The 14,496-nt window shown below is 37.6% G+C and overlaps 3 protein-coding genes across 6 annotated transcripts in view; all 3 read left to right on the top strand.

The window, feature by feature from the left end:
• The window catches only part of LOC108150452 (fibronectin type-III domain-containing protein 3A), a 114,913-nt gene that overhangs the window by 45,598 nt on the left and 54,819 nt on the right, over positions 1–14,496 (top strand). For 2 of the 4 annotated variants that reach the window (XM_017278613.2, XM_017278615.2), the window contains exon 1: positions 7,220–7,320. The exons of 1 other annotated variant lie outside the window; for it this stretch is intronic. The gene's annotated coding sequence lies outside the window, so the exon portion shown is untranslated. Of the gene's footprint in view, positions 1–4,813; positions 4,900–7,219; positions 7,321–14,496 lie in introns of those variants that run through there. One more of the 4 variants, XM_017278614.2, reaches the window with a different exon arrangement.
• On the top strand, positions 7,314–10,223 carry LOC108150454. The gene has a single exon (XM_017278618.2). It carries the CDS (start codon positions 8,872–8,874, stop codon positions 10,207–10,209), a length of 1,338 nt encoding a protein of 445 aa, XP_017134107.1. The 5' UTR covers positions 7,314–8,871; the 3' UTR covers positions 10,210–10,223.
• Positions 10,389–12,987, top strand: LOC108150453. Its single transcript, XM_017278617.2, has one exon. It carries the CDS (start codon positions 10,402–10,404, stop codon positions 12,814–12,816), a length of 2,415 nt encoding a protein of 804 aa, XP_017134106.1. The 5' UTR covers positions 10,389–10,401; the 3' UTR covers positions 12,817–12,987.

A 14,496-nucleotide genomic window follows, 5' to 3' on the forward strand; every position in this document is an offset into this window, starting at 1 on the left:
TTTTTCCGATTGTTCCTATGGGAGCTATATGCTATAGTCGTCCGATCCGGCTCGTTCCGACTTATATACTACCTGCAATAGAAAGACAACTTTTGGGAAAGTTTCATGCAGATAGCTTTAAAACTGAGAGACTAGTTTGCATATAAACGGACGGACAGACGGACAGACGGACAGACGGACGGACAGACGGACGGACAGACGGACGGACAGACGGACATGGCTAGATCGACTCTACTAGTGATGCTGATCAAGAATATATATACTTTATAGGGTCGGAAACGTCTCCTTCACTGCGTTGCAAACTTCTGACTGAAATTATAATACCCTCTGCAAGGGTATAAAAATATTAAAAAAAAAATATTTTAAGTTTTAGAATCCTTAGTCATTTAAATTTCGAGATTATCTATAAATTGAATTGATAACTTTTATAAGAAACATTGTAAGTAATAAAAATATTTTATTTCAGCTTTAGGGGTCAACAATTTCGTCAATAATAAAAGGAATTGATAAAGAAATTTGAATATTAATTAAGATAAATAATTGTTAAATTATGTTCTAAAATATATATTGACCATCAACAGGTCAATAACTTTATGATCACTAAATCCTACTTCACAAGCAAATTTTGAATTTGGAAACTGAGATTTTCAGATTCGGGATAAATGGTTTATTTGTTAATGCGTTTTTCCCTGTGCACCTCTTACTACCCCCTTAAATCGCCACCCCCTAGCCTGTTATTCGGAACAAGTTGCAAGTCGCCGCCGCATCGCTAACAAAGCCACTCGACAACTGCAAAAATGTGGCCAGGCGAAGTGTTGATGATGGCGGGGAAGGTTTCTTTTTTTCCGAGCGGGGTTTTCATTGGGGGAGGAGGGTCTGCGGGCAGGGGGTGGTGATGCTGCTGCTGCAGAAGAGAGAGCGGCAGATTGGCTAACTGGCAATTTGAAGACTCCGGCAAGGCGACCAGTTGCAGAACTGCTTCTGATGCTGGATGCCGAATGTCGAATGCTGCCTTCTCGCATGACAAGTGGCCCGCAACTAAATCGTTGCAACAGCAACAAGTACACTACAAAAATTGCTTGTGTTAAGAGTTATATAAGAAATGTATAAATATGTTATGATTTAATATAAGCGATTACACCAAACAGGCTTATTAATTTTTTAACATTTTTTTTTATTTTCAAATTTACTTTAAAATTATTTTTATTTTAAAGCTTTGCAGTGTATTAAAAAATAAGACTTTGATTTTCTTTCTCATTTGTCTCAATTGCTTCTCACATTTGTGCTTTGATATTAACTCAAAGAATATTTTATTCACAGTGTAGAGCTTCAGCAGCTGTAAAACGAGCTTTGGTAAAAAGACGCAGGCCAAGACCCGACTTCCTTTTGCTCAGTTATTCCCCAGCTCTTTTGTGCATTTCAATTTATTGCCCCAGAACAACAATTCAAGAGTTCTGTGCTAGTGGCACCACCCACCCAGAAATCTGCTCCCTCTAAAAACAAACTCTCCTGCTTTCTGAAGCAAAATGGTTTTGTTTAAAAATAACATTTGATGCTAGGCAATTGAAATTATGCGTATGCCTGCTGCAAAAATATTTCGAATGCAGCGCCATCTGTTGTCGAAGTGACCTGAATTTTGGAGTGATGTGTTCTATGGGTAGTACAAAAATTTAAAAAAAATATTTTAATAGAGTGTTCCCCTTAGATAGAATGATGTGCATATAAATAGCAAATACTTACTTTGCCTTAAGCAAAGTATGGTTACCATGAAAATCTGTAATAAAATGTATCAGTTTAAATTTCTTAAAATTACCTTAACATTCTACTCACTCAATTTTCCTTCATAGCCAAGCAAAAAATCCTTTAAATACCTAACCAATTTCAAAAAAAACTCCACACGAAAAGCTATTTATTTGCATATATAGTAAATACCCCCGGGCGTTATGCACTACATCCATTCACAATTAATGAGCTACAAAATGCACCCAACTCAAAGGAAGTAAACAAAGCCGTCGAGAAGAGACAAGACTCCCCCAATTTCGAACTATTAGTTGGCAGGAAACAGGTTGCTTTGGCGCTGGACCAAAAATGCCCAAATTCCGATGGCGTTTCAATCAATAGAGGCGAATCACGTGAACTTTGAACTGACCTAGCCCACAAAAAGCCGGAGAGAAAACGGTAGAAACGCGAAGAGAAATCGAGAAAAGGAAAACGAATCGAATCGAATTGAAAACGGTGCACGAAAAGTGCAACAAGAGGCATGCAACAAGGGAAAGGTAAACACACGAACAAAAAAATTCAAAGATACAGATATGTTTGAAGTAATGGAGCATTGAGATTTATATTAACAAATGTATAGTTTTTTTTATAAAAATATAATTATATATCATTATAAATGATGAAATCATCAACAGAATCTATAAAATTCAAAATGTAAAAAGCCAATTTTTTTTCATTTTAAACTAAAAATATAAATTAAAATAAAAATACATCTAAAAATACAATCAAAAAAATAAATAATTAAATTAAATACAATTTGAATGCCATGAAATGTAAAGCTTTGTTTGCATTGCTATTATCTTGAACCCCCCTGTGCATCTCTGATGCATTTGGGGCATTTTTGGCGTGGTACTCGAGAGGCAATTGGAAGGGGGCGGAGTAATACAAAAAATCGGCAATACTATATGTCTATACGTATATATTGATTTACGCAACGATATACAACGCTTTTTGTGTGAAAGATACAATGCTGCTGAAATATTGAAATCAATTGCAGGCCTCTTTTTTGGGTTTTTAAGCGTTTTACTGTTTTTTTTCCCTTTTTTTTTTTTTTGATTAATTGGCAATGGCCAATGCAAATGCTGTTGGCCTTTTGGCTGGGGCACAGATACAGATACAGATACACAGCCACAGATACAGTTGCATTGTCAACGTTCCAAAACAGCCCCAGCAGCGTATGGCATACAATTTAAAAATGTATCCAAGAGATACATTACACATTACGGCCATGGCTTGCCAAGTCTTGACTTGGAAATTCCCTTCACTGCATTCTTTCCCACACCAGAGCCAGACAAAAGAGCAGAGATACGTACATATATATGTATAAGGAGAGGTGGGCTTCGGGGGGCTCTATAGATACTTTTCGGGCCTTTGGTCTTTGCTAGTTTTGGTTAGTTGACTGCAGGGCTTACAAGTCGCCCCGCCTCCATGCATCCCCGCATCTCTATCTTGTTCTCAGACTGAGACTGAGTCGTCGCCGTAGTCATTCGCATTGTCGTAAATTTTATTAGAGTGTAGTGTAGCATCGTCATCATCATCATCGCGTTCATGATGATGCGACCTAACACAATTCTTACTTAGTTTGCATTTAAGCTTATGGCTTTTGTGTTTTACTCGCTTCAAAAATAAAAGAAACGATAAGTACAGAAAAAAACGAACGAAAAAATATATACAGCCATAAAACGTTTCGCATTTCAAAGGCCACACATTATTATTATTTTCAGCTATTACTTTGGGGGATTTCTCAAAAGTTTTCAATTTATTTTTTGTGTGTTGAAAACTGATACGACTCTGACTTGGCGCTCTGAGTTATTGCCTTAACACAAATGCTTGTGCTCGAAGTCTCCAATTACTTTTCGTTTTTGGCATTCGCTTTGTCAAAGTTCAAAATGTTATCACTCAAGAACCGAAAATCTCGTTTATGGGCTTTTGTCTTGGGTCTCCTTGGGGGTTATCAATAAACAATTATGCTGCGTCTGAGATTTTCGGAATGGGAGCTCTGATTTAAATGATCAGTTCGTTGCCCATCCAAAGTTTGATTTTGATTTAGTTTAGCTTTTGAGATTCCCATAAATATAATTATTTAGCTTTTATTTTTAATTTTAATTTGTTTAGATTTTTTATAAATCCATCTATAATTTATAGTTTTCAATAGATTAATGTAAAAATGTTTGTGTGCCTTTAAAAATATTGGTTACTACACTTCTTTCTTTTGCACTTACATAAATGACGTTTCCCTTAAAAATAGAATATTTGCTTTCTATTTTTCGGTTTAATTCCGATTTCATTAATTATTCACCAGAAACGCAAATTCCGTTGTGAAATTCTATGAATCGTGATTTTCATTAAAAAAATGTATATATTTAGAGCAACTTTTGAAAAACTTTTCAAAGTTTGGGCCACATAATTGCACAGAGAAAACTAGTTCAGAAAATCAATTTGAAAATGGCTGAAACTAGGTAAACTAAAAATATGCAAAACCGGGAAATCACACAAAATTGCCAACTCAAATAGCTTTCAAGATACTTCTTAAGAGCGGCGCTCTTTGGCTATGGCTGGCTCTCTTTCTGTTTAAGTAAAATGCATTCAGAGGAATGCCGGTTTTTGGGCGAGAGTGTGTGCGTACAAATTGTATCTGTGTGGGCTACTACGCTGCGGTGACGGTCGTTCGTTCGCTTTTGTATCTCTCAGATAAATCGCTCTTACCCGCCAGTGTATAGTAAATATTCCGCTCAGCTGTGCTGCGGGTCTTATGTTTTTTCTGTTTTTTTTGTTGTTGTTGTTGTTGTTGTTGTTTTTACTCGCCCAACAACAAATGACATATGCGGGGCCCCTGAGCGAAAAGTATCTTCCAGTACCGCCTTCCAGTTTTGAGATACTTTTCGGGTTCCAATGAGAACGGACTTCGGGCTTCGCGCGAGTCGTGCGCCGATTCGTATCGGCGGCTGCTGGCAGTCCGATATTAACTCTCAAACTGTACGGTTTGGCAGCGCAGCTGAAAAGCGGAAAACTGAAGAGGAAAAGCGGCGAAGAGGGGATCGAGGAAGGGCAGCGCGTCGTGTGTTTTTATCCTCTTTCTACAATTAACAATTGTCGTCCTACAAGTTTAAACAATTAAAAGTGAGTGTAGAAAAAGTGCAGCGCAAAATCGCAGATTAGGCCGCAACCAAAGAAATATATTTAGGAGAAACAGAAAAACACAACAGCTTAAAAAGATAAATTAAACATTTTATAAACAAAAAATTACCAAAAACGGAAGTAATAAACAATTTTTAAATAATACGAAAACAATAAAAAAATGGAAATGGATAAAAAAATGGAAAAAACGATACAATTTAAAAATATAAGCCAAAGAAATACAACACCATTTCGCTACAATTTAAAAATATAAGCCAAAGAAATACAACACCATTTCGTTGTTATTTGGCCTGAACATCCTGTTCTTTTTGCAAAAAAACATACCAAGAAATAATCAAAAAAACATAACAATCACCATAATCATAAATAATAACAACAATTTCGTGTGACGTTTTTGTTAACTCTCGTAAAATAAAGAATGAAAAAATAAATAAACAACAAACAGAAAGCAACCACTTTTTTCAATTGTAATTTCCGGTGTAGCGGAATTTCACTGTGCATTGTGTGGCACTGTGTGTGTGTGTGTGTGTGAACGAGTGTGGGAGAGAGAATCAAGAAGGAAAAGAAAGAAAATCAGAAAAAAACATAAACAGCCCAGAACAACGTGCTCGTGTGTGTGCGTGTGTGTGAATAAGAAAACTGAACCCTATAAAAAAACAAAAACCATCCTGAGAAATGTGCAAAAATGGCCTTTGGTTTATTGAATTTTTTGCCGACTTTTGTCTCTTTTGGCCCACATTGAGGTTACATAAAGATCCCCAAAAACTAAACATACATTCTGCCCCTCATTTTGGGGTTATCATAAAAAATGTCTAAAATATAATTATCTAAACAACATTGTCTGGCAATGTTTACACTTTGTCTGTTTATTTGCAGTTACTTTTTCGCTCGCCAATTTAAACAATTTGTAAAATTGTATGCAAAAATCTTATAGCTTGTTTAAGAATGCTAAATTGAGTACTTGGAACTAAAATTAGCTAACTGGTGTTTTGTAATAAGCATATTGCAGTTTCTAGCGAGCTGCATTACTCAATTGTTACTTGGAATTTTAGCTAATTCTTAGAAATTTTTAAATTGCCTTTTTATTTTCTTGATGTTTGTAATTTTTTTTTTGAACCCTATTTACTTTTTTAGTACAAAGTTTTTCTCTTCCAAACTTTCTTTACCTGCTTAGCTTCTCAATCAGAGTCAATTATCGATGAATGCAGTCAATAACCTGGAATAAACTTCAACTTTAATTGGCTTAACAAAGTTTGAGCCTAAGAATCATGACCTAAAACTGACCTAACCTAATCTCAGTTAACTGCAGACAATATTTATTTCGGCCTGCACAACTTTAACTATATTATCTTGCAGATTCCTTCACTAAGCTGCCGAGCAATTGGCAAAGGAAACTTTTCTACGGCCAGAAACTTCAAGGCCGCAAACTTTGATTAAACATAAACCGAAAGCCAAGTAAAATAAAATGCAAAAAAGGTCAAAGGCAGGCAGCTCCAGGTTCAGAAATTTCCACTATCCGACTGTCAGCTAATTAAGATGGAAAATTTCGCCAGAATATATCGTTTACTCATGGCAAACTTTTCGATGGAGACGGGGGCGGCGCCATAAGTTTCTTGAATTTATAGAGTCGAAAGCTTTCTATCGATAGATAAATATGGCGAGAAACAGATACAACTACTTGTAGATACAAAGAAACAGCCACAAACAACCAGCACTCCCGAAGGGGTATGATAAACAATTAAAAATTACTTACTTGCTGCTATTGAATTATAAACAAATGATTCCCGTGTAACCTCAATTTGGGTCCGGAACAGAAAACGTATACAACGTATATAATGTATCATTCATTTTTTTCAGTCTGTGGGCTAAAGTGCAATACAAAAATCGAACACTGAAGCATTCCAATTAAACTTACAATAAAAGTGCAATACAAATAAATCCAGCTAAAAATCAACGGGAATTTTTACAGCAGCTGTATTCATAAATAGATTTGAACAAGCTAAACCAAGCTAAACCAATAAAAACGAATCAAATTAACATTTTTACCAGCAAACCATTATATACAGATAATATATACGAATAAACTTAATAAGCATTTAATGAAACAATAACAATTTTGTGCAATTTAAATAATAATAATCGTATACAAAAATTAAAAACCTTTAAAAGGTTCAAAGATTTTTGCTAAACACTTTTGCGCTATATCAAATAATAATAAAACCAAACACTTTATAAACTACACATAGCTAAATTGTTATAAAATAAAATTTATAAAATTACAAACAAAATACTAAAAGGTTTTTAAAAATTTATTAAGCTGATAAACAAATATTAAATCAACTTTAAATGCATTTTGCTGAAACGGATTAAGTTCAAAACACTAGCTGCAGATTTTTCATCATTGTGAGTAAAAGGAAAAAAAGAAAATAAAAAATATTTATTCTTTAAAACCTAAAAAAAACAGTGAACAAATCCAAAAACGTTATATCTCTGCTGCACTTAGGGTTACAAATTTGTTGTTTTGTATACAACATAAAGCGTTGTTCTCTTCATAGAAATCTGCCGTTTGATTGCCAGCTTAGTACTTGCCTAAGATCATAGATAACACTCAATGAATTTTTGTAATTACAATTCAATGGAGCTTAAACTGACACATTTAAAATGTCGACAAATGTTATGGATTATTTAACTGTCAGGCATACCAGGTTCATTTTGCTTAGTGGGTCAACAAATTTTCACTCGTTTGCCAAGGAGATTCACCATTTTATTTGGAAAAAATTATACAAATAGTGAACCCCCTTTTATCAGAGTGCTTTTCACATAAAGGCTTACTAGACAAACAAATTCCCCATCAAATAAATTTAACTCAATTGCCCAAACATTCCCCAATGGCTGAGCGTTGATTGTAGATTGTTGTTGATGTCGTTATTATTGTTGTTGAGGTTTACGTGTAAACTTTTATCTGCGCTTAGATTTTTGACATACAAATTTATTGTTTATGCCCATGATAGCAACAAAGAACATGCAATTTTGTAATTATTAATTTTACGGTCTGTTTGAGCTTACCAACTATACGTGTGAATTTGAAGAGTTTGTTTGGCGAAAAGCTGGTAAGAGTTCCTAGCAAAAGTGCAGCGCCTAACTGTTGATCATTTCCGCTCAGTTTTGGCCAAAAAAACTGTCCAACTGTGTCGGAGGTCGCTGAACTTTTTTAGCGGCCCAAGTTGCGTGTTTGTTTAGGCCCGAAAATCCCACCGTCGCTTTATTGCGGTTATTGACTTTCAACTCATTCCGCTGCTTCGTCTTCATCTCTTTTATCTGTTTGGCCCACACACACACACACACACACACAGTCTTGTCCATCAACGTTCTGGGCCTAATTTCCTTTTCGGTTTTGGGTGTGTTCGCCACCTGTAAAAAAATATATGGGAAAAGAAGGAACAGAAATTAACATAATCAAATTTACTTTTTACGCTGCGAACACGTTTCGTGTCCAAAATAAGAAAAAGTGAAGACCATTTTTTAATTTCGGTGTCAGTCGGCGCAATGCCCAAACGAATGGCATTGAAGTATTGACAGACTGAAGGTTATTTTCACCTGCCAATCGACTTGACAAGGGGAGCTCAATAGTGGTCTATGCCACGAGTGCTGATCTAAAAAAGTTCGTGATATGCTCTACAGCCAATAATTTGTTTGATTGAGAAGGGTTATATTTAATTTTATAAATCTAGAAATAGGTATTCACAGCTATTAACAATTTACAATTTACATTGCTTTTCACTTGAAATCCTTGGTTATACATTTGCCAATTTGTACTTTAAAATAAGTTGGATAATATAATGTTATCTATTATCTTTCCATACACAATGCCCTTGAGATCTAAGCCTTCCATAACATTTTTGAAGTTTTCCTTAAATTCGACCCCTTTTCCAAATTTAACGTATTCGCCATAAGATGAGCTCGCATCACAAGAATTGTGCCCTTGTAGCACAGTTTCCGTGGAAATCTAAGATGGTTTCGTTCTGCGATCGAAAGCCTTCTAGATCTAGATGTCTTTCCCATGGCCAATGTCTTTGGCTACAGAGAAACCAATTGGAAATCCAGCAATTGGCCAAACTGGTTGGATCACACCCCGAGGACATAGATGGCTTCCTTTTCGAACTCAGTCTGCAGAACTACAATCGTCAATTAAATCCCAAGGGCTGCGGTTGGAATGCCTGCAATGTGCCCCTTTGTTATCCATACATCTGTGATCGGTACATGAGCATCTTTGATCACCGAGGTAATTTAAGGAGTCCCAGCCAATCAAATAGTCTTCGGAGAATACTTCCGTTACTGCTGGATTACTTAAATGGCAATTCGCCTGAAGCCCAAAAGGATTCACCAATTTACAAAGCGTGTCCTGACGGCCATCGAGCGAACCGCCATCCAAAGGTTTTGAGCTATGATTCAGAATCCAACGATGAGGAAAGTCTTAACCCTATAGATTGGAGCTTGGGTCCTTCAAACAGTTCTAGGGTTCCGATGAAGAGAAAACGTTCCATCACACGCCATGAATCACAGATACTAGAACCGCAGTCCGAACCGGAATCTGAGAAGGACTTGAATAGGAAAAAGAAACCAAAAACATTTGGACGACAGTCTGTTTTTCTCAACGATGAACTGGCATTAGCTTATGGCAAGCCAATTGCTTATGCGGAATATCTAATGAAAGGACTAGGTCGACATCGAACTAGGGGGAGCTATACGGGTCCTGTAGGAGATCTAAGGACAAAGCGTATTCGAATTTTAATTAGGCAGCTGGTTCAAAGAAAGGGATCCAATATAACTTTCGACGACTTAAGATATGCCCTAAAAAATGTAGATCTTGAGTGGAAAAGGACAGCAGAAAAGGATTTAAGACGTCAGGTTCGAACCGCCAAAGCGATCTCAAACCTATACTACGAAATTGTGCAGCAAAAGTCTAAGCAACCTATACCGCCCGCTCTTGGAACAGTCCGAGGAAATTATCCAAAGGTTCCATCCGCTTCAAAAGTTCCCAGAAGGTATTTGGGTGAACAAGTCCCTGTGCTCTTTTATGAGCCCTATGATCCAAGAAAGAATTGGACCGGGCAGCGTAGACATACAAAAAAAATCCGCTTAAATTCCAAGAACGATTTCTCAACATTAAAGACCAAGCGACATGTACACACTTCCTTGAAGAAAAAAATTAAAGCACTTAAAGATAAGTGCACCATCAGTGCCAAACGTCAGTCCGGGAAACGTGTGTCTCCTAAAAAAAAGAAAATTTAAAAATAATATTTTGTCAAGTACATAACTTAAATAAATTGTTAATAAATTGTGATTTCCTCTCATCATAATCCCAATAGCCTAGGAGTTTTGTTTTTCAAATGTCATTCCAAATTGTTGCCTTAGCCGGGCAACTACAAAATTGTCGAGTATTTTAACACCTTTTTTTCGGAACCCCGGAACGGTCAGGCCAAGATGAATTCCTGCTGCTGTCGATCGCACAGCGATCGCACGAATCCGATGGTCTGTCTACCACAATTTCCTCGTCTCCATCGTGTCCAAAGCTGTAGGCCGTATTTAGAGGGCCGCAAGTCAGCCAGCTGTTGTATGTCGAGCGAGAGGCGATGGGGTCAGAGGAACGGGGAAATGGTTCAATTGCTGGCCAAGGTGGTGGACAAATCAGCCAATTCTGTCCGCTCGTTTCTGCATCAACTGACCCTGCAGCTTTTCGCCAGGATTCTCTACCCTTTGATGGCAGGTTGGAATACGCTCAAGATACCATTTGTCCAATCCGATACCTGTGAACTTTACTACGGCATATTCGATGAATGTGGTAACCTGAGATGGCCGATGCCCAGCAGGACATTCATTATTCTCATAACCATGATGCAGTACTTTCTGAACCTACCCACACAGAAGTTATGCAGGGGAAAGAAGAAGTGTGCATATTGCAAAAATAAGGATGATAATATCAAACACATACACAATCCCGGCTATTGTGGCAAAGATGCCATAACTCCCTTCTCTGGACGTGGACCCACTGCAAAGGTACCATCGCCGAAAAGTCAAGTGTGGGCAGAACTCAGGCGATTGGGGTACGAAAAGCCTGGCAGTGTTAATTCCGATCTAAATACTTATCCCTCTGATGAATCTATACCATATGGCTATGCACCCTATCGGTGTCCTTGTCAGGCAAGCGATCGTGAGCTTTCCCAGGCTCAGAGCCCAAGTCCTTATGCCAATGTGCAGGATCCCGAGGCCTTACAAAGTGCCTGCGAGGCGGAGCTGCAAAGTCCAATGTTAGCTTCTGATTGCAATGAAAGCTCTGCTATGGCAGCTATTTCGCCACAAACAGCCCAACTCATACAAATTACTCGCATCTCAAATCTATATACTGCGGTCGTTGAGAACCGACATTCAAGGCAATTACTTGGAGATGGTGGGCCGCCGAGGCAAAGGATAATACCCTGCACTAAGAAGAGATTCTCCGGCGGTTTCATAACGCCCGAACCCTATTTCAATGGCATGCCCTGGAGTTGGCTGCACAGGGAACCGCAGAGAATGCTGCGACTTCAGAGTGGTGGTCTACCATTGCAAATCCCTAGTTATAGGCGTCAACCCTTGGATGAGGAGTACCACGATCTTAAAAGTAAATATGAGGACATGAGCAGACATGTTAACCCCTTTAAGGAAAGCACTACCTCACCTTTTGATAATTACCCAGAAGAAAATAGATTTCAACCAGAAAAAAGATTTCAATCTAATGACTGGAAGAAAAGAATCATAGAACTTCCTACCGAAAAAACCGAAAATCTTCAGTTTTCCATAGCCAATAAGGGAAGACAAGTTCCGGTCGAAGTAAGCAAGAAAATGGAGTGGGAGGCACATTTATTAAAAAGAGTTTATCAAGCTAGAAAACTCAAAGGACCTTTGGATAACTGGCGGGAGATGATGGACGGATATCAGTTGAGAAGGACATTCGATCAAGAAAGAAATTACACTTTGAGTACAATTAACCTAACATCACCTATAAAGAAAAAAGAGCGTTCTCCCATTTTGGTTAAAAGAAATAATAGCTGCTTGAGTTCAGTTAAGCAAACATCTGAAAACCGTGGAGATAGTGTATCGCCTCAGAACAAAATAATGCCTATAAGTCGTAAGCAAGAAAATCATAACTTAAGTGATTCCATCGAACAGACAAACATAGCATCAGAGATAAAACCTAGAAAACCCAAGAACAAGTCAGTAGATGAGCTTCTACGATCAGTAAATAGAGATAACTTAGGGAGTAGAGAACAAAAATATTCTGATCCCGAGGATTACAGAAGAGAAATGGCCAGGGATCACTCTAAAAATCAAAGGAAAACTGCTGGAGAGAGTATCCTTCTTATAAAGACTGCAGAAAGCATTGGAGGAATGCGTGGATTTATTACGTTAAATGAGACCAACCAGCCTTTAACAAGAAGAAAAAGTATAGAATGCTTAGATAAAAAGGTGCGATTTTGTGTTCAGAAACCTCCAAGTTTAGAGAGAGTAAAGCCAGAAGAAGATATAAAACCAAAGATCAGACGTACATTTTTTCTGTCTGGAGGTGGAGATCAGCAATACAGTAAATCCCATGCAGAAGATAGCAAAACGAAAACGCTTTCTAATGGTGAAGATATAAACATATTATATAAGCCTAGGAAGGCAAAGTCTCCAGAAAGAATTATCAGAAGAATTAAATTTCTTTCTGATGACCAAGCCGCAGACTCAAACCCACGGAAGACATCTCAGAGAAATTTTAAATCGAAAGCTCATAAATTTATTGAAAGATGTTACGGAATGCGATCCAAATTAATCGATTTAACAGAATTGGAAACCCTAAAAAACAAACTCAAACGAAGATAGCCAGTAACTTCTATGTTATGAAATATATAGTGGATTAATGTCTATATCAATATCTCCCTAATCAATTTTAAATCAACATTAATTTTTAGTAAACTATTGTTATTTCGCTGAGCAACACATTGTATATAAATCAGGGGCCTGACCGCCTATTAAATTTTAGTTTGAACTGTATTTACGTTAGAAATATTTTCACCCATCTCATTTTAGCGAAAATGGTTGTCCACCTGCGCTGATTGAAAGCCGCAACATTGCAGCATAGTTGCGGTGTAGTTGGCTGCGCTTTTCCGCATTTCATTTGGGCCTACGCCACCACCACCATTGATAATAATGACGATGATGCGGCTGATGCTTCGGGACTCTGCTTAAAAGATTTTCATTTAAACCTCTACTGGCCATAGTCGAGTTCGCTTCAATTTTCCCTTTTCAGCCAGTTTATTTGAATATTTTTGTGTGTTTTCGAGGCTGCTTTTTTCATTTTGACGCGTTTACTGTACTTTGGGGGCTCATAACGCGTCCTTCCTACTAAAACTCAGTGTGTGTAAAAGCTAGAGGACTTAAGCCAAAGGGCAATCGTTTTGCGGCCAAAACGCAATTTTCCCGTTGAAGCTAGGGAGCGAATTTGTAATAAGTGCCTCTCACTTTGTAGGCCCCTGGGTAGGACTATAAACTTGGTCGGTTGAGTGGTTTGGGTTTTTTTAAGACGAAACAGATTAGATATTCATACGAGATGGTTTTAATATGTATACTTTGACTTACAGCAATATTCATTAAGGATCTCTACAAAATTTTAATTTTTACCCAAAATTGCAATTTGGTTATTATAGAGCTGTAAAATGGTTGAAAAACAATATGTTGTTTTATGACGCTAACACTTATGATTTTTATTTATTTTGAGCAACTAAATCAAAGGAGCTCGGATACCAAATTTCATGGACATAGCACCCTCAGAACCCGAGTTACTTGAGGTTATGCCACCCTAAGTTACTACCAACAGCATCCTCTTGCTCACCCCATATCTTCGCCTCTTGCTCGCTCTGTCGCCATAGTGCTTATCAGTCTGATGTGACTGTGATGATAATAATTCAGAGTCAAATATCTCGCGACGTCTAGTGGCCAAGTCATGATTTATGGCATTTCATTCGAGACTTAAACAATACGATAATTATTTATTAGAGTGGAGCCCCTTCTGCAATCCCACTAGTACTTTGTGAACGAGCGCTGCAAACATACAAATATGTGTATATAAATAATAAGTTTTTGTTTGGCTGCAATGACTTTGCCCAGTTACAGTGCCCCCGGACCCCGCATGCGGCAATTTATAATGTTGAGTGCCAAGCAGTTAGGAGGGATCCTCCGTATATTTGTACGTTTGTACATTTCTCTAAAAACGCTCGCATATATACGTACATATAGTATATCGAGAGTACGGAGAGTAGACAGACTAGAGTCGCCCTGACAAAACCAGTTGGAAATGGCCTGGCAAACGGAATTTATTGCAATGGAGTGCCGAAAACTAAATCATCATCTTCAAACCAGATCCAGTCCGAGGGATATCCAGATGGGGGGGCCAGAACAATTGATACACTCTCTACCAGCTCATTTAATATTTATGCGCATTTAGCCGGGTCACTTTTTCAGTGCGAAATCCGTATATGTTGTTGTTGCTGTGCAATAGTTTCC

The sequence above is a fragment of the Drosophila elegans genome, unplaced genomic scaffold, assembly GCF_018152505.1.
Source record: "Drosophila elegans isolate 14027-0461.03 unplaced genomic scaffold, ASM1815250v1 contig_814, whole genome shotgun sequence".
Classification (NCBI taxonomy): domain Eukaryota; kingdom Metazoa; phylum Arthropoda; class Insecta; order Diptera; family Drosophilidae; genus Drosophila; species Drosophila elegans.